This window comes from Aspergillus karnatakaensis, assembly GCF_047715665.1.
Source record: "Aspergillus karnatakaensis strain CBS 102800 unplaced genomic scaffold BJY04scaffold_28, whole genome shotgun sequence".
Classification (NCBI taxonomy): domain Eukaryota; kingdom Fungi; phylum Ascomycota; class Eurotiomycetes; order Eurotiales; family Aspergillaceae; genus Aspergillus; species Aspergillus karnatakaensis.
The window spans coordinates 244,277-262,619 of NW_027395740.1; the positions used below are offsets into that span (position 1 = coordinate 244,277).

Sequence of the window (18,343 nt, forward strand, 5' to 3'; positions counted from 1 at the left end):
GGTAGGTGGTGGGTGGTTGTGGTTGTGGTTAGAAAGTGGTTGTAATCTGGTTGGGGGGTTAGTTAGGGTTGCATATCGGGGCGGAGGAAGAAGGGGCTCGCTCGTACAGTGTGGTTTGAGAGTATCTCAACAGAGGAATTGTAACGAGTTAGGTTGTTAAGTGTGGTAGATGGAAAATAAAAGGCAGAACAAAAGAAACTACAGTGGTTATATATGAAACTGGTCGAGGTACATCATCTCTGGCCCTCGGGGTAGCAGCATCATTATGACGTTGCGGGTCTCGCCGGAGCACAGTGCTCACTGCTCACTGCTCACCCACCCTGATGTCTTCGCTCCACAAGCCACTTGCTCCATAAGAATCAATCATCCTTGGCTGTTTCTTACAAACGTGATCGACATAAGACAAGCTGCAACTATCTACACGATGATGTGGTGGTTGCGGACGTGGATGTGTCTGGATTATTTCGGTCACGTGATGGTGGTATCTGACAACAAAGCTAAGGATCTTTATCTTATGAAATATCCAGGCAATTCTCTTTCTCTCCTCTCTAATTAGAGATTGATAATTGATTGATCATGATCATGCCAAGATGGCTAGAAAAGAAAGAAAAACGTGAATCGACGTTGATTATCTGGGGAATCGGCGGAGGGTAGGAGGTGGAAAAGGTGGAAATGCGTAGGGTGCGGTGAAGGGACTTTTGGCAGGACTCGTAACAAACATCATATGCAAAAGGGGGTCAATACTGTCGTCAGGGTAGAGATAAAATAGAAAAGGAAGGAAAAGGAAAAGGAAAAGGAAAATCTCGCGACAAATGTTCTAAGGGAGAATGGAACCAACAACAAGCATAGGTCACGTTATAACGGATCCAGTGGTCCAAAAAACGAGACTCCAATCCGACACATTGCATCTGAAATCATAGACTACATTAACTCAAGTCTATTGACCTCCGTTCGCTTGGAGGTTGGCGGCTTTTGCGGCCTCTTCGTTGGCCTTGGCCACCGCCTTGACGTCGGCTTCGTGGAAGACAGACTGAATGACCTGCTTTTCTTCGTCGTTTAGAACATTCGCCAGGTTCTCGTATAGTTGCGGCTGTTCTTGTTGGAGGTCTAGTCGCTGTTAGCACACATCTCTTTCCCTTCAGGAATTGGTTGTACGTACTTAAGAACACCTGCTTGAACAAGCTATACGGCTCGACCTTGTCAAGAGGAGTCTCAAGTAAGCTCTCCTCGTCAAGCTCATCATCGTCGTCGTCTCCAGCGAAAGAGCCGAACTTCTGTGCCTAGTAGCAAGTTAGTGTATGAAAACAGGACCATGTTCAACCAACTCACCTCTTTGTTCAGGAAGTCAAGGTATGCAGCGCTCTCATCGGGGATGTCGCCTTCAGGCCCGGCAGCTTCCGCCTCGTCTTGCTCGGTCCATTCGACCTCTCCTTCCCAGTCATTGCCCTCGTCGTCGTCCTCGTCTTCGCCTTCATATGTGAAATCGGACTCCTTGGTCGCTTCTTCCCGGCCTGTAACAGTTAGCTTGTGTTTTCTTGAGATTGGAAAGAATACGTACTCTTAACAGCAGCAGGCAATGTGTGGAAAAGTCTGACGACTCCCTGGAGCAACCTAGGCCATCCCTGCTGAACACTAGCCGGGACGTCACCAGGCTTCAATGTGAGGAGGGAGGAAATAGCGACAATAGACAACGTCTTGTCGTGGACACGACGGAAGTTGTCGATGTTGGAAAACCAAGTGCTGAAGAACTTGTTGGTCCAGCCCTTGGCCTCGAGCACTTGGAGACTGAGAACGGGGTTGTAGTAGATAGCGTTGATGACCATTTCCATGAGGTGAAGGCGGTACGATTTCGTCTTCGCCTCACCAGCGTCAATGACGACCATTGCGAGTTCAATGAAGACGGGGATATACTGGTCGATGTAGCCACGGAGGTTGAGCATGACGGTTTCGGCGAGCTTACACCCGCAGATTCTGTCGACACCGCCGACCTTCTCATCACGGAAGATGTCCTCAACCATGCTAACGATGGCAGCGAGGTATGCAGGGTTCTGGACCAGGGTCTGAGAGCCGTACGCCACGTAGTTGTCGAGAGCGGGCAGCATGTCTTCAAGGTACAGCTCAGCTCCGGCCTTGAAGGTCTTGTGAATGAGTTCAAAAGCCTGCCACATGGTAGGAGAGATGGATTTGGAAGCGAATGTGCAGCTGTCAATGATCTCAAAGACCTCGTTGTACAGGTCGTATAGCTTGTTCTCGAGAGTGATGCTGATGACTGGCATGAGAATTGTCTCGAGATGCAGAAGCACATCAGGTGTGCTCTCCAAGGTAAGGATTAGTGTGCCGATTGTTTGCAGAACACCAAGGGCTGTGATGCTCTTGTCATCCAAGAAATCGCCATATGAATCTTCCTCGCCCTTGGCAGCGTTCCTCTCAAGGAGCTCACCAACGATACGCATATAGGTATCGCGCAGCTGCTCACTCAAAGCAACGGCAAACGGCGTCAACTCGGCAGAGAAGACCTCGACAAAATCTTCCATGACATTAGCCAAGGCATCAACGTCGACCTCGTTGGCGAGTTTCAGCAGTTGCTGCATGATCTGGGGAATGTTCTGCTGCATTGAAGTCCGGATAACATCGTGGCGGATGAGGGGCTGGAGAGCGAGCGCAGCCTCAACACGGACGGGCAGTTCGGAGTCGGTCATCGACTCGAGGATATTTCGGTAAATGATCATCAAGTTGTTAGGGTCCTTGAAGTCGAGCTGCTCGAACTTCTCAAGAGTGTCACAGGCACGGGCGCGGAGGAAACCGTGGGGACTGCGGAATTCGGGGAAGACATGGCGAACGAAAAAGTATTCGACCTGGTCAGCGATAGGGCTCTTCTTTCCAAGAATGACGGTAGCCAAAGATCCAATCATACGCAGAGCACCCTCCTTCTCGCGGGGAAGCTTCTGGTCTTCAGGGGCAGCCTCGTACTTGCTGACGACGCCGTTGACGAAGGTAAGGATGGAGAATGTTTGCTTCTTGCGGTTCTTGGTGAGGGTAACCAAAAAGTTCGTGGCCGCAACGTCAGGTGCCGACACCTCCTCATAGTAGTTCAGCTTGCGGTGAAGATATTCAGACGGGTCGGTCTCGAAGAGCTCGATGTCGTCGTCGTTTTGGCAGAGGATGGGGAAGACGAAGTGGGCGATGAGGTTCTCCATGTGCGGCTTCAGGTGATCCCACATGGCCTTGGGCTTGACGCACTCCTCGAAGTAGATCAGGGTGTACGAAAGAGCCGGGTTGCTCAACCATTGGCCCTTGGAAACGTACTTGTCGATCTCCTGCATATAACCCTTGAGAATTTCCGGCGCAAACGTCGCGATGAAGGACTTGGCGTACTGGCTGTAGTCGGGGCTGCTGGACTTGGTCATGGTGGTGGGGTTTCCATATCTAAAACCCACATTAGCCACGAGATAAAGCCGGTCCTAAGATTATACACACCTAATGAAAAGACGGTTCAGGTTGGCGTACGCCCACTTCTTGCACTTCCACCAGTGGTTGAGTTCTCTCTCCTCCTTGGACTCCATCATGGCGTTCGCAGGGGCCGGTTTGGCGATAAGTCGGAGGAACAGGGTACACCAGTCGACGGTCGCCTGATGCGACTGCAAATGCGGGGAAAGCTCGAACTATGCCTCGTCAGTCCCAAAGCCCTGGTAAGAGATGACTGTCACCCACGTAAATGGCATGCTTGTATGATTTCACCACAATACGGAGCATCTCCGCCGCCTCCAAGCTTTCCTCATCCACAAGCTTCGACCCAATGCTCAGCAGCTGAGGGAACGAGTGCTCAATGATCTTGTCAAACTCCTCCCGCTTATCCCCCGCCTTGAATCGATACACGCGGCAAATAGCCAACAAGCACTGAAGACCCGCATAAACCGATCCCGCATTATTCGTGCTGAGCAGCTGCATAGTGATATCCAAAAACCCGGGCCATTGTTCAGGGAAGTCATTCTGGAGAATCTTCTGGAGAAGGGGGACAAGCTGGGCGCGAACGTTCGGAGGGGTCGATACAAGGGCGGGGATCAGCCTCTCGCGGAAACCAGGCTTCTCCTCCTCGGGAATCGGTGTGCGCAAAGGGCTTTCTTCGTGGGTGGCCCATCCCCGGCTGATTCGGTTTTTCAAGTAAACGCCCGCTGTCGTTGCCTAGTGGTTAGTAAAAGTGGCGTTCAAGGAGGGGTACCCGAGTTGCGGCGGACGTCAACGAGCCACCTCCGCTCTCTCTCAAAACGGTATCAAGGTCTCAACAAACGTACCCGATAGTTGGACGGCGTTATCCTGCTCCCCCTGCAGAATATCCAACAAAGCGTTTATAAACCCCGGTTGTGTCTCGGCCTAGACAACGAAAGAAAATCCCGTCAGCAAATACCCCTCCGAATTCGAACCACAGCCCCTGCATCCCAAGACCAGCACATACATATTTCAGATCAAGCTCTGCCTGTCGTCGATTGTCCGCATTAGCATCTAGTGTAGCCTGGATGCGGTTCCGCAGTGCTGCAACATCCATCTCGCTCCGGCAACAGCCCGCTGGTGGCAGAGATCAAAAAATCAAGCGGGAAAAAAAAAATAAAGCCCCAGTGGCAAATGGTGGAACAAAAGAGGAGAGAGGGCGAGCCTGGGGAGGAGAGTAGAGATAAGAAGAAAGAGGGACAATAAGGAGGCCCGCGAAATTGGGTTCGTAGGATCTCTCGTGGATTTTCAGGCGGTGTTGGCCCCCGCGCCTAGGGCAGCGAATCAGACCGCCCACCGCCCCGCGCGGTAAGAGAATTTTGTACAAAGTTTTACAGGGTCAAGCATTAGATAATGGCGGATTCTTAAGTGTGAATACTGCTGGCATCAATAGACTGACTCGCGTTAGCCGCTATAGCTTAATATCCAGTGGCTGTGAAGTGAGTTCCTAGCGTGGTGGTGCCTGATTCCTGCTTACCAGCCATCACGAATTCCTCTGGCAGAAAAAAAAAAAAAATAAAGACCGAGTTTGCCCACGTGGTTCTCACCCCGGAGCGCCCCCGAGACATCTTGTAGTCGAGTCGACGAGTCTAAGTAGGTATGTACATTACATATACAATGACGCCGCAAATATCACATCTCGCTTGATCTTCTCCTGCGCCTCCTGCATCTTGGCGTACAGAGTCGGATCGCCGACGAGCTTCGCCGCGTTCTTCACCTCGCGACAGGTCTCGTCTAACCGAGTGATCGTCCTAACAATGGTACCCTCCATCACATCCGTGAGATCCGTGATCCGGTTGAATGACATTCCCTTTGCCCACTCGTAGACCACCTCAGCCAGACCGAAACGCGGCTGACTGGCAAAGTCGTTATTATCCTCCGATGATTGAATGACCTGGTGTTGAATCTGCACATCGTTGACCTTTTCTGAAATTCTAACAATGGCTTCCTTGCCCTTCTCCAAGCGCGGTGTCAATGTCGGCACATTCTCCGTCTTTTCTTGGAAGACGAAGGCGGACAGAAGCGCGACTATCTCTTCCGGCTCGTATTCCGCGAGTACGTTCTCTAAGATGAGCTCTGTGAGAACGAGCTCATCAGCGGAGTGGATCTCGCAGGCGACCTTGCCCTTTAGCTGAACACGAGACTGCTCGTCGACAAAGCCTAGATCTTTCAAGACCTGAATGCGCTGCTCGTAGTCTGGAAGAAGCTGAAGATTTTGATCTGACATCAGCTGCTTTAGCTGTGAGATATTCTCCTTAATCTGCCACTCATCGTGTTGCATTTCGAAGTGTTTCACGAAATCCGGGCATCTCAAGCTCTCGCACGCCTGTGCGATGTTCGCCTTCTCGCGTCGCTTGTCTAAAATGTCCCGCAACTGCATTTCTTGGATCCGAGACCAGTCCAGCTCCTCCCAGATTGGCGTTGTCCATGAAGTGCACAGCTTCGACAGCTCTTTATCCGCAAATTTAATAGCTTCCTTCTTGATGTTCAGGTACCACGAGGGCCCGCTTAGCTTGACGTTGGTGTTCGTAACGCACTCAATGTCTGCGATCGGAATCTTGAATACTTTGAGGGTCATATCAGCTGCACGACTCGGGAGAGGGGCTAGGAACTGCCGGAATGCTGGAAGGAACGGGAGAATCTCGCTTGGGTGGCGTTTCTGCGATAATTTGCCTATCTCGAGTATTTGTATGACCGGGTTAGAGCCTCCACCGACTTCGCGAACAATAACACCTGCTGTCCGGAATCCGTCCTGTATCATCATTAGCTTACTTGAAACTTCCATTGTCCGGGTTATAATCACCTTGCGATACACGACCAAGCGTTTGGGGTTCAGCAGACGCTTGCCAACTGGTGAAGAGAGCAGGTTAAGGTGGAGTTCACTTGTGAGTTGTTGATACTCGATCGAGGCATCATGGCAGGCCGCGAGATCAATGTCACAAATCTCACAGGGCTCGCGCTTGATTTTCTCCAGACTTGCTTCTGAGATTTGCACCTGTTTCTCATGCTCCGGAAGCAGAGCCTGTGTGGCGTTTTCGCTGAAGCTTCGCTTGATCATTTCTTCAATCTTCAGAGCTTCAACACGTAGAAGGTTCAAGATCATGTTGTACGTAAGCCTGAACTGAGATCGGAGCTTCGTCGGGTCGCCGAGAATCATCTTTCTCAGTGCACCTGCAGGAGGTGCTTCATCCTTGCCGGAGTTGACAATGATCACGTAGCCAACATTGTCGAGACCTCTTCGACCCGCACGTCCGGCCATCTGGGTGTACTCGCCTGGAAGCAGGTCTCTGAAGCTCTTACCATCGTGCTTGCGGAAACCTGAAAATACAACTGTACGCGTAGGCAGGTTAAGACCCATAGCAAATGTTTCAGTTGCGAAGAGGACCTTGACCAAAGTTTTTGCGAACAAAATCTCAACAATCTCCTTCATAATAGGCAGGAGACCACCATGGTGAACAGCGATACCCCGACTCAGGAGCTCGCGAAGCCGAAGAACCTGGGGTAAAGCTCTATCCTCCGGCTTGAGCCGAGTAAGTGACTTCTCGATTGTCATATGAATAAGGCTCTTCTCCGAAGCATTACAGAAGTCCTGGTTGGTCAAGGAATCTGCATTCTGCTCGCAGCGTTTTTTGGAAAAGACGAAGATACACGCAGGCAGCAGCTCCTCCTTGCGCAGATGTTGAACAACTTGCACCCAGACAGTCTTGTCCTGAGCTGCGGTGGTACGGCCGCCGCCTCGTCCTGTACGAGCAATGTTTCCTGTGCCACGGTTCGATGGCCCGCCTCTGCCTCGCTGTTGCCCACCACGTTGTTGCCCACCTCCTCGAGGCCCACCTCTGGCGGGGGCTTGTCCACGTCCTCGTCCCTGAGGACCGCCTCGACTCGCTTGTGATTGGGCCTGGGCTTCGGCAGCCTTTTGAGCTTTGATTTTGTCTTTGCCGGAAATGATATCATCTGCTTCTTTCCAGCCGTTTTCCAGGAACCTCTTGTTCGAGTCGACGATCTTGTGTTTGCTCTTTCCAGCCCATAGATAGTGCTCGAGAGGAACAGGCCGTTTGAGCGTCGAGATGACATATATGTCCTTCTTCTTTGTTCGACCGACCCAGGAAGCAAATTCCTGAGTGTTGGGAACTGTAGCAGAGAGAAGAATGAGTGTGACATGCTCGGGAAGCATAATGATTACTTCTTCCCACACAACACCACGTTCAAGATCATTCACGTAGTGAACCTCGTCGAAGATCACGAACTCCACGTCTCGGATGAGATCTGCTCCACGATAAAGCATACTCCGCAGAATCTCAGTTGTCATAATCAAACAGCTTGCTTCCGGGTTTATTTGAACATCGCCTGTTAAGATACCGACTTCGTCAAATTCGTTTTTGAAGTCGCGGAACTTCTGGTTACTCAACGCTTTGATCGGCGAGGTGTAAATGGCCTTCGTCATATGTTTAGCAGCTAGCGCAATTGCGTACTCCGCAACGACAGTCTTTCCCGCTGAAGTATGAGCCGCGACGAAGACCGAATCTCCGTTTTCGAGGTGGTAAACTGCTTCCTTTTGGAAGGTATCCAGCTCGAACGGCCACTCGCGAGCCATATCTGGCACCAAATCATGGAAATTGGGGATCTCCTTGTTGACATCCACCACATGTGCCCATTCTTTGCCGCCTTTCTTTTGGATCGCTGATAACAGTGGAGCGCGTGGTTCAAGAGACGGGAACTCGACCGGTAATAAAGAGTCGATATCCTCTTCCTCCTCATCTTCGCTCGAATCTTCATCGTCGATTTTCACGCCTCCTTCAATATCGGAGCTAGCGTCTTCTTGGTCAGGCTTTAGGTCATTTTCCTCTTCCTGCAGAGTATTCTCAACCTCCTCATCCTCTTCGGCAGCCTCTTTGGACTTGGCTTCTTCGAACTTCAGCCCGCGCGAAAATCCAGGAGCAACCTCAAGTAGGCCGCCCTCGCTCCCGAAGTTGATAATACGGTCCAAGCCAGCTTGATTTCCAGCAGTGCGGTTGGGTCCTGAAGCTTGCACTTCCTCCATCTCAGCGATTGCCTCGACACCTTCCAAGCCACCAGGAGCGAACGGGAAGAAACCGGCAGCGCCTCGAACAAACTCCGCGCGGCCTGCAGGACGTCGTAGTAGAGACGTAGAGTTTTTGGCGTTCGCGCTGTTAGCCGGAACAGTCACTTCATGATAGCCAGTGACACGCCCTTCGAGGCCTTCGCGGTCAAATCGGACGATCGTCCTTGTCTGCGTACCGGCCACCTCGAACAGGTCGGTGTAGTCCGTTGACACATCCCATCTCCTATAATTTAGTTAGCATTATTTCATGAAACCCGTGACTAACACGGCATGTTTTGTTAAAAACAAAACAACTAAAAGCCGATACCTCTGCAAACGATTCAACCACTCCGGACTAAAACTTGGAGACGGAGTCAAAAATTCATCTTCCAAGTCCTTCCTTAACTCTGTCGCAGTCGGACGAGCTCTCCGTCTTGGTGCATAATTCTGATACGTCCCCGACTCTTCCTCCGCGATGCGCTCATCGAAGGTCTTTCCGCTGGCTGCCTGCGTATTCAGGTTGAGCTCGGCCAGCGTTGATGCGAGTGTCTCCATTCTAGTGTATTGTGTACACTGCCTTGATTTTTGGAAAGCTTTTGGTGAAGAAAGCGGCGAGAGTAGTGGTTTGGGTACACCTCACCCAGTCGGCAGCCTGCAGAGAAACTCCGCAAGTCCACTCAATTCAATACAAACGGCGAGGTCAGTATGGTAACTCTCGACAGGGGTAATTTAATATATATATTTGAGGAGGGTGTGTGGCATGTCACGCGGAGAGTGAATGTTCCAGAGCTCTCACCTTGTGAAAGAGAGAGGTTGTGGTGGGGGAGACAAGAGCTTTCCGCTGACGTTGTGGCGGGTGGACCCGAACTCCTGCGACAGCTTCAATGCTGGCACCTTCTCATCTATGACTTTGAACAATAATGAAAACTAGCATTTTTCTTCTGTCAGTGAAATTAGACAGGAGTTATAATTAAGATAGCAAGCTAAGCATTATTACTTAAAGTTGATTCTCAAACGCCTTAAGTAATTCCACCAGGCAAATAAAATCAAATCAGCCCAACAACTATACAACATATAACACAGAGTCTCCAGGAATCCATGATGTGCAGTTGGGAAATAGCAATGAAAGCAAAAATATGGACATTGAAAGAATTAGCCCGTCCGCTAGCTGTCAGCTCTTTCGAACATTAACGATGGGTTTTGTGTTCCGATGGACGAAATCCCTGGCAGGCAAGGGGGACATTGACAGTAAAAGCCGCTTTTAAAAGGGTGAATGAAGGTCAAAGTAGCTGATATATCAAACTTATATATGGCAGCTTTCTCGGTGATTCCTCATCTGTAGTTGATCACTGGGAACGTCTTGCGGTCCATGATGTTGATTTGATACTCGAAAATCCCAGTCACGGTAGCGATGTATCTGGAGAATCCAAGGTTAGTCCACTTTCTCTGAAGTAAACAGACTCGCGTTCACTTACAATGTTCTTCCGTCGGCCCCAAACCCAAGGCCAGCCGAACTGCTAGGGTCTGGGTCCCGACGCCCAAATCCAAAGCTACGCTCTGGCAAATCATTGATCACACTGCGAATCCACCGAGGGGACCGAGTGCTATGGTCAAAGCCAAAGGAGGCTTGCTGCACATGCCGTTGCTCACGCAGATTATTTCGATTCAATGCTTCGGCTTCGTTGATGAGCTGCCGCTGCCGTCGGAGGCGCTCCACGGCCACGATACTCGCCCTGAGGTTGTGCGGCATTTCCAGGTTGTTCTCCTGCCTCTCGGTGCGCCGATGGGCAGAGCGAGATCGCTGATGATTCCTTGGCCGTGGCAATTGACTCGATGTGGTACCAGAGTATGGCAAATTCGCCGATACTCGTGATATCGTCCCTCGGGGTCGACCACCGCTCCCACTCTCGTTGCTAGAGCTGCCCTGGTCGCTTGAGCTGGAGTCCGCAACTTGCGTCGGGTGAGATATCGTGGCAGCCTGTATCTCCGCTGGCGAGGCGGTCCAACTCAACGTCATACTCGGTTGTGGGTCGGGAGATGAGCTTTCCACATTTGCAGTTCGGGTCCTTGCTTCGTGATTGCTCTGTGACAGTATGACAGGACGAGGTGAAGTAGGACGAGATGTTCGACTAGCTCCGCTTGTGGCACCTTGAGGTCTCGCGCGAGATCCATTATGCGAATGCAGACTAGAACCCCCTCTCCCCAGCCGGTCGGTTAGGCCATCTTCTATCCTTGAGGTCCAGCGCGCCGTGTTCAGAAACTCGACGATTAACCTCTCTCTTTCCGTCATGTCCTGAGTCAAACCTTCTCGCAGTGGTGAATCATCAGACCCTTCTGCGCGCCCGCCCGGATGGCCCTCAAGAGCCTCGAGAAACTCGCGGGCGTCAAGGTCGTGTGGCAACTCGGGATGAGTTTGGCCATCGGCGCCAAGTCCCACGCCGGTAGACTGATCAATTATCGGCTCTGTGTGCACTTCTTCTATGCCAGGTTCGTTCATATCTAACTGAAGTATTTGTCTGCGAATAAAAGCCTGGCGTACATCCGCAATTCCAGCTCGCCCTTTATCTTCCAGCCACACCAGGAGATCCCAGGGCTCGGGCGAAAAGGTCATACAGCGGACAGCCCCACCACTACAGCAAGGCCTTGACGAGTTGAAATGGCAGAGAATTGTGTTCCTATAAGAAGAATCATGGGCAAGCTCCTGGATGGCCTCAACGTCAAAGACCGTGATCACTCCAGATTGCGATCCGATGGCGCATAATCGGTTAGAATGTGAAAAAGCGATCGTGAAACAACATTTATTATCGATCCTTGTACCGATGTCCATTTCGGTGCAGTGCAGCAGTTCCATCTTCCAGCCGCTCATCTTTTGACCTGACTCTGTTGATACCACCGTGGAGAGATCTCGATTGAGGCTGTAGAAATACGCCTTCGCTTCGTCACCGACCGCGGCTAGGAGACTAGAATCCGGTGAAATGATTGCAAAGTTCATACAAGCCGGATGGCCAATTTTCCTCAGGACTTTTGCACGCGTCATTGAATAAATGGTCACGGACTTGTCATTATTGCTGTAAGAGATTAGCGAGCTCCTGATCAAAGAAGGATATCCACGGTCGTACCTGAGAACCGCAACATCCTCGTCTATATACCCCTTCTCATCCCCGGGCAATCGGTGGATAGTCACAGAGTTTACAATGCTGCCGCCAAACTTGTGCAGCTGAACCTCCGGCAATTGACTCACACCAGGATCCGAATTCGTCTGTCCGGCTCCGGTCGACGTCCGAGGTAAGCTTCTCTGAGTTGCTTCGAGGTCAATCGGCAAGGCGCTATCCACATCCGCCGAATGCGCAGCGGGTGTATTGCGGCATACTCGGACGTCCCGATCGGAAAGTTTCACGAATGCACATTCCCCATTATTGGTCCCCCCAATGCTAATCCAGCCATAACCCGCAGCAAGGCACTTCGGCTCAAATGGGATAACCGCGATGGTTTCTCGTTTTTGTGTCGATATATGGATTGAATAGACTACTCGATCAACCACGACGTAAATCCTATCCCGATCGGCGGTACTGATGTAGTGACGAAGTTGTTGATGGCTGGAGAGCGTTAGTCCATAATCCAACATTGTGACTATTCCGACCAAGGGAAGGATGTGACAGACTAATTCGGTATCTTAAATGGGAAGAAACGACGCTTCGTGGGGAGGACCAGGGACTCTGTTGGGTGATACCTATGGCGGGTTGGGCAGCGTTAGCAGAATAACCCTACTAAAATTCTAAAGGAGAGACTCACGACAGCGCAGGATCTGTAGTCATGATGGGGAGCAATCACCACCACGGTGACATGGTTGAATGTGGTTGCGAGAAAGAAGCACCGCTTATTGTCGAAGCGATGGACAACAAAGCGGCAAGGCGATCGGAGAGACGGTGAGTCCAGGACCTTGATAGTGGCCCTAGTGTCGTTCTAGAAGAGTGAATCGCGTGCGGTGGAGCTTCAGGATTGTTACCCAGAGCTCAAGAAAGTCCAGATACTTGAGAGATCGGGATGGCCAGCTCACAGTCGCTAGCTGCTGTAGCAACTCAGAAGATGGACGGCTTTCTTTTCTTTTGCGTTGTTCCCACCTTCCGCTCCCTGAGCTAGAAAAAACAAAAAGGGACGGAAAAAGAAAAAAAAAAAGTAATGTCCTAGATACCACCAGTGAATCAGTCAGTAGATAGTCAAAAGATGCTGCTACCTACAAGGTCGGGGGTCAAGCCATTCAAGGGCCTGATGATGAGGTCGGACGGATGACGTAAGACTTGTTGCTGGATCCGGGGAACCTGCGAGCGGCGAATGCGGTCGAGTCTTCGTGGTATGATCGATTTCCCAGCTATACAAATGGAAGAGTGCAGAGTATGGGGGGGTGCTCATTTTTTCTTTCAGCTGACCAGGAGATCTCATCATGGCTTATGTTGCACGGTCTCGTACCCGGTGTTTGGTGCAAACTGAAGATATATATTTAGCGTTCCTATGCCTTTCCCCAGTAGTTTACTTGAAGGATCACAATCCATGCCCAAAAGCCTAGCAATTATTGTTACTCGCTATGGCACTATCATCTTCAGTTTGTCTCCGTATGCTACCTAGGTACTATGTAAGCCATGTAAGACATTGCTGAGGTACTACTCTGTCCCTTATACTGAGGTTTGTACTCAGGAGTAGAGTAGGAACTAAGTAGTAGGTAGACTCGAGAGCTGACTCGCAAAGCCTCGGCAAACTGCGTCGCCTTGGTCACGTGGAGCAATACTCACGTGCTCACTCGGTGCCACTCTACTTCACTACTCTACTAAGTTCAACCAGATCGCGGTGCAAATCAAGAACAGCTTGACTCTTATCACTTAATCTGTAAAGTCCATTATTCCTAATAACAGAACAACAAACTCACAATCACAAAATATCAACTGCAAAAATCACAGAAAAAAAAACAAAATACACAATAACAGTGAGTGGTAACGACCGGATACCTCGAGAGAGATCAAACCTATTTCTTGGTCACTTTTTTCTTCCTGACACCTCCATTGTCAACCTTCTTTCTGTCAACAGGCTTCTGCCCAGCCTTCTTGGCAAGCACATTTTCGATAAGAGTTCGTTCAAGGTGACCCATCATTCCCTTACTTGGGTTCTTTCTGATAATCTTTCTGAATTTGTGGATTGCCTTTCTCCTCTCCACGGAGTTGATAGCTTCATCATCGACGACCAGCTGGCCAAGTACCCAGCAGATCCTCTTCTGATGCTCTGGTGCCCAGTCGCTGTATACAGCGTTGACAAACCTGTAGGCTGTCCACCTTTCCTTTCCATCATCGGCCTGGAAATCAAACTCCTTGATCAGATGTCGATAGTATCGAACATTCTCACCATTTATCACAGGATAGTGACCGTAAATCGTGACGTGAGACTCGGTGTAATTGACGGAGAAGGCCAGTATCTGCCCGTTGAGTTCTTTCTCGCGGCTGGTAAGCTTGAATAGCTCCACAACTCCGCGCACAGCGACAGCCATACTGTGGGTACTTGCTAGTTCCGCAATTCTCAGGTCCTTATTGTTGATTTCGGCTGTCAGAAATGGGAAATGGATACCCTCCGAAGTCACCCTGGCAGGCGACGTCTGATCCTCCCTTCCGAGCGCCGCCGTCAGCTTCGTGTACTGTGCATCCGAAAAGACCCTTTTCTTATACCCCACGGAGAAGTCGGGCTGTGGTATGGGGAGCCGCTTGTCTTTTGATGAATCGATAGGCACAGCATCACCCCAGGTTTCCCCTTCCTGCGTGACCCCGAAGTTTGGGAAACCAAGGTGACTTAAGTCCCCTATGTCGCGTTTCATGCCAGGAACAATCAATTCGCCGAGGATGTCTCTGATCGCGTCGTCGTCCTCATCCACCAATTTTTCACACGTATCGGCAAAATGTGACTTACTAAACTTACCCCCTCCCCAGCCGGGCAGTTTACACTTCTTCTCCAAGAGCTTCTCGACGTCTGCGGCGCTCTCCTTCGAGATACCAATCTTGTCAGCGCCCATAAACACGCCGAGACTCTCGAGGTACTTCTGGCACTTCTTGTCCTCGTAGGGTTCATTGCGTTCATCGCGTAATAACGGCTCGCTGTACACCGTTAAGGTTGTTGACCCACAGCTGTAGGGGCGGCCTGACACTTTTTCGTCACCCAAGCCCACCTGGTGATGAGCCCCCATGGGCATTTGGCCATATTGGTCAGTGACAACCCAGTGCTCAACGGCGCCAGCTTTATCACCGGCTTGAGCTTGTAGTTCACGGGCACGCTTGGTCTGTCGTTCGTCACTCGAGTCTGTTGCGGGAGTGCTCGAGGGGGCCTTTCGTTTCATTCCTTGAGTCATGGTGACGGTAGTTTTAGAGGATGAAATCTTGAGTGAAGTTAGAGTGGTTAGTGTTAGATGGTGTTGGTACTCTGAAGATGGTTCGGTGAGTGATGATATGGGCAATACATCGCAGGCAGCATTGCCTGTTATATACTGCAGGGTCTTCCTCGTCTTTGTTCGTTGTTTCTTTGAGCGAACAAAACAGCCAGTCCATTCACTGTCATTGTGAGGCCATGATAGAAAAAAGAATTATCGGATGCAAAGAATCATCAAAGGCTCCCCGAACAGCCCTCAACAATGCCTTTGACTTGTGATAATTCGAAACTATCATGACAAATACCTTTGTTAATCAGCGTTTGAGAAGAGGTTCTAGAATGTCTCCAGATAGCCGGTAAATCCATGTTTGCAGCATGTTTCTACGCTGCGGCGTGAGTGCTCGCGGCTTCGCCTGCGGAAAGAATTCAATCTGCGCCTGTAATCTCTGTTTCTCCTTGGCCGGATGAACGGCGATATTGGTCACGTGCCATATTCGATGAAGCTCACCAGTCCATTGATCGAGATCACATCGGTGCTGAGATAGTCTTTCCAGAAACGCCTGCCATTGCTGTATCGCCACTTACATGATTCACCGCGGATGAAGAGCAACAGATCTGGGCAGTTCTCATGATTTTGCCCACTCGTGGCAACATGGTGTTAAGGTCCTTTATGCTGCGTTAGGACGGACTATAGGGATATTCATCGAAGATAATGGGTGTTGATTTCATAAAGATCAGATCTTCAGTGACTATCACAGCTTCTCCTGTAGTCTGTTTTAATAAAAATTCCTGGAACATGCTGGTATCTCCCTGAAGTTCTGAACAGACCCATCAAGCAAGGCCGGCATCAAGCGGCGAAGATCGGATATCCGGGCGGTCAAGCGTATAGCTCGTCGGGGAAGCTCTGATTGGCCAGCGGCAAGATTCTACCAAGTTCGACGACGGGCCGAAGCTCTCCGCGCAATTTCCACGAGCGGACTAGTGTGTCAGTGACTGCTTTGCCGCGCTCCCTTCCTCCAGTTTCTTCTGCTCTTCAAAAGAGACCTCAAATTTTTCCTGCTCCCTTCATCTCTCTTCATCCTTTCCATCTCTCCCATCCTATACCCCCTTCTCTATCCATCCTCTCTCCTCTCGATTGAATCGGTTGGAGCTTCTCATATTGTCTTTTAATTTCTGTATTCTTTTATTTTGCCCTTTTCCCCTTTAATCCTCTCACAATGCTCTCATCCCGTCTCTCACGCGCGGTAGGTTGATCTCTTGATCTTGCTTCCAAAGAACTTGTCGCTGACATTGCTCTCTCTGCTACAGCTCCCGCGCACTGCTCCTTTCGCTCGCGCTCCTGCTTTCAGACTCCCCAGCGTTGCTGCCCGGAGATGGAACTCGTCAGAAGAGAAGGTGAAGGGCCAGGTCATCGGTATTGACTTGGGTAAGTGATTGAGCTTGAGCTTCATCGCGAGCGTTGCTAATCCAGATGCCTAGGTACCACCAACTCTGCCGTTGCCGTTATGGAGGGCAAGACCCCTAAGATCATTGAGAACACCGAAGGTGCCCGCACAACTCCCTCCGTTGTCGCTTTTGCCCAGGACGGCGAGCGTCTGGTTGGTATTGCTGCTAAGCGTCAGGCTGTTGTCAACCCTGAGAACACCCTCTTCGCCACCAAGCGTCTCATCGGTCGCAAGTTCACCGACGCTGAAGTTCAGCGTGATATCAAGGAGGTTCCCTACAAGATCGTCCAGCACACCAACGGTGACGCCTGGGTTGAGGCCCGCGGCGAGAAGTACTCTCCTGCTCAGATCGGTGGTTTCGTTCTCAACAAGATGAAGGAGACTGCTGAGAACTACCTCAGCAAGCCCATCAAGAACGCCGTCGTTACTGTCCCTGCCTACTTCAATGACTCGCAGCGTCAGGCTACCAAGGATGCCGGTCAGATCGCTGGTCTCAACGTTCTCCGTGTCGTCAACGAGCCTACCGCCGCTGCTCTTGCCTACGGTCTTGAGAAGGAGGCTGACCGTGTTGTCGCTGTGTACGATCTCGGTGGTGGTACCTTCGATATCTCCGTCCTCGAGATCCAAAAGGGTGTTTTCGAGGTCAAGTCCACCAACGGTGACACCCACCTTGGTGGTGAGGACTTCGACATCCATCTCGTCCGTCACATCGTCCAGCAGTTCAAGAAGGAGTCTGGTCTCGACCTCTCTGGTGACCGCATGGCTATCCAGCGTATCCGTGAGGCTGCTGAGAAGGCCAAGATTGAGCTGTCCTCTTCTCTGCAGACTGAGATCAACCTACCCTTCATCACTGCTGATGCCAGTGGTGCTAAGCACATCAACCTCAAGATGACCCGCTCCCAGCTCGAGTCTCTTGTTGACCCTCTGATCAACCGCACCATCGACCCCGTCCGCAAGGCTCTCAAGGACGCCAACCTCCAGTCCGGCGATATCCAGGACATCATTCTGGTCGGTGGTATGACCCGTATGCCCAAGGTCACTGAGTCCGTCAAGTCCATGTTCGGCCGCGAGCCCGCCAAGTCCGTCAACCCTGACGAGGCTGTTGCCATTGGTGCTGCTATCCAGGGTGCTGTCCTCGCTGGTGAAGTCACGGACGTTCTTCTCCTCGACGTTACTCCCCTCTCCCTCGGTATCGAGACCCTCGGCGGTGTTTTCACCCGTCTGATCAACCGTAACACCACTATTCCCACCAAGAAGTCCCAGACCTTCTCCACCGCCGCTGATTTCCAGACTGCCGTCGAGATCAAGGTCTTCCAGGGTGAGCGTGAGCTCGTCAAGGACAACAAGTTGCTCGGAAACTTCCAGCTTGTTGGTATCCCCCCTGCCCACCGTGGTGTTCCCCAGGTCGAGGTCACCTTCGACATTGACGCCGACTCCATCGTGCACGTCCACGCCAAGGACAAGTCCACCAACAAGGACCAGTCCATCACCATTGCCTCTGGCTCCGGTCTCTCCGACTCCGAGATCCAGTCCATGGTTGAGGATGCTGAGAAGTACGGTGCTCAGGACAAGGAGCGCAAGTCCGCCATTGAGGCTGCCAACCGCGCCGACAGCGTCCTGAACGACACCGAGAAGGCCCTCAAGGAGTTCGAGGACCGTCTCGACAAGGCTGAGGCTGAGCAGATCCGCGAGAAGATCACCACTCTCCGCGAGTTCGTTGCCAAGAACCAGTCTGGCGAGCTTGCCGCCACCGCCGAGGAGCTTAAGCAGAAGACCGATGAGCTCCAGACCGCCAGCTTGACCCTCTTCGACAAGATGCACAAGGCTCAGAACGAGCAGCAGCAGCAGCAGCCCCCTCAGGGTGAGAACGGCCAGGGCGAGAACAAGGCCTAAATGTATCACCATGATTGACCGCCATCTTTTTTCTTCTTGATGAGCGATCTACTGTATC

The 18,343-nt window shown here is 51.2% G+C and overlaps 4 protein-coding genes across 4 annotated transcripts; 1 reads left to right on the plus strand and 3 right to left on the minus strand.

The window, feature by feature from the left end:
- Positions 1 to 937: 937 nt before the first annotated feature.
- BJY04DRAFT_207935 (SKI complex RNA helicase subunit SKI2) lies at positions 938 to 9,103 on the minus strand (the record flags this gene model as incomplete). Its single annotated transcript, XM_073713922.1, has 11 exons — positions 938 to 1,107; positions 1,160 to 1,280; positions 1,330 to 1,511; positions 1,559 to 3,426; positions 3,478 to 3,662; positions 3,712 to 4,172; positions 4,293 to 4,371; positions 4,454 to 4,530; positions 5,251 to 6,238; positions 6,290 to 8,792; positions 8,877 to 9,103. The coding sequence occupies 11 exons, from the start codon at positions 9,101 to 9,103 to the stop codon at positions 938 to 940; spliced, it is 6,861 nt and encodes a 2,286-aa protein (XP_073570592.1).
- A 372-nt stretch (positions 9,104 to 9,475) lies between these two features.
- On the minus strand, positions 9,476 to 12,570 carry BJY04DRAFT_70533 (uncharacterized protein). The gene is made up of 5 exons (XM_073720901.1): positions 12,341 to 12,570; positions 12,210 to 12,278; positions 11,668 to 12,144; positions 10,024 to 11,616; positions 9,476 to 9,965 (listed from the first exon to the last, which is right to left on the minus strand). The coding sequence occupies exons 1-5, from the start codon at positions 12,361 to 12,363 to the stop codon at positions 9,881 to 9,883; spliced, it is 2,247 nt and encodes a 748-aa protein (XP_073570593.1). The 5' UTR covers positions 12,364 to 12,570; the 3' UTR covers positions 9,476 to 9,880.
- A 708-nt stretch (positions 12,571 to 13,278) lies between these two features.
- On the minus strand, positions 13,279 to 14,902 carry BJY04DRAFT_70563 (uncharacterized protein). The gene is made up of 2 exons (XM_073720902.1): positions 14,730 to 14,902; positions 13,279 to 14,679 (listed from the first exon to the last, which is right to left on the minus strand). The coding sequence occupies exons 1-2, from the start codon at positions 14,780 to 14,782 to the stop codon at positions 13,566 to 13,568; spliced, it is 1,167 nt and encodes a 388-aa protein (XP_073570594.1). The 5' UTR covers positions 14,783 to 14,902; the 3' UTR covers positions 13,279 to 13,565.
- A 1,262-nt stretch (positions 14,903 to 16,164) lies between these two features.
- On the plus strand, positions 16,165 to 18,285 carry BJY04DRAFT_218940 (Hsp70 family protein; the record flags this gene model as incomplete). The annotated part of the gene is made up of 3 exons (XM_073716437.1): positions 16,165 to 16,191; positions 16,256 to 16,373; positions 16,427 to 18,285. 3 exons carry the CDS (start codon positions 16,165 to 16,167, stop codon positions 18,283 to 18,285), a joined length of 2,004 nt encoding a protein of 667 aa, XP_073570595.1.
- Positions 18,286 to 18,343: the final 58 nt, after the last annotated feature.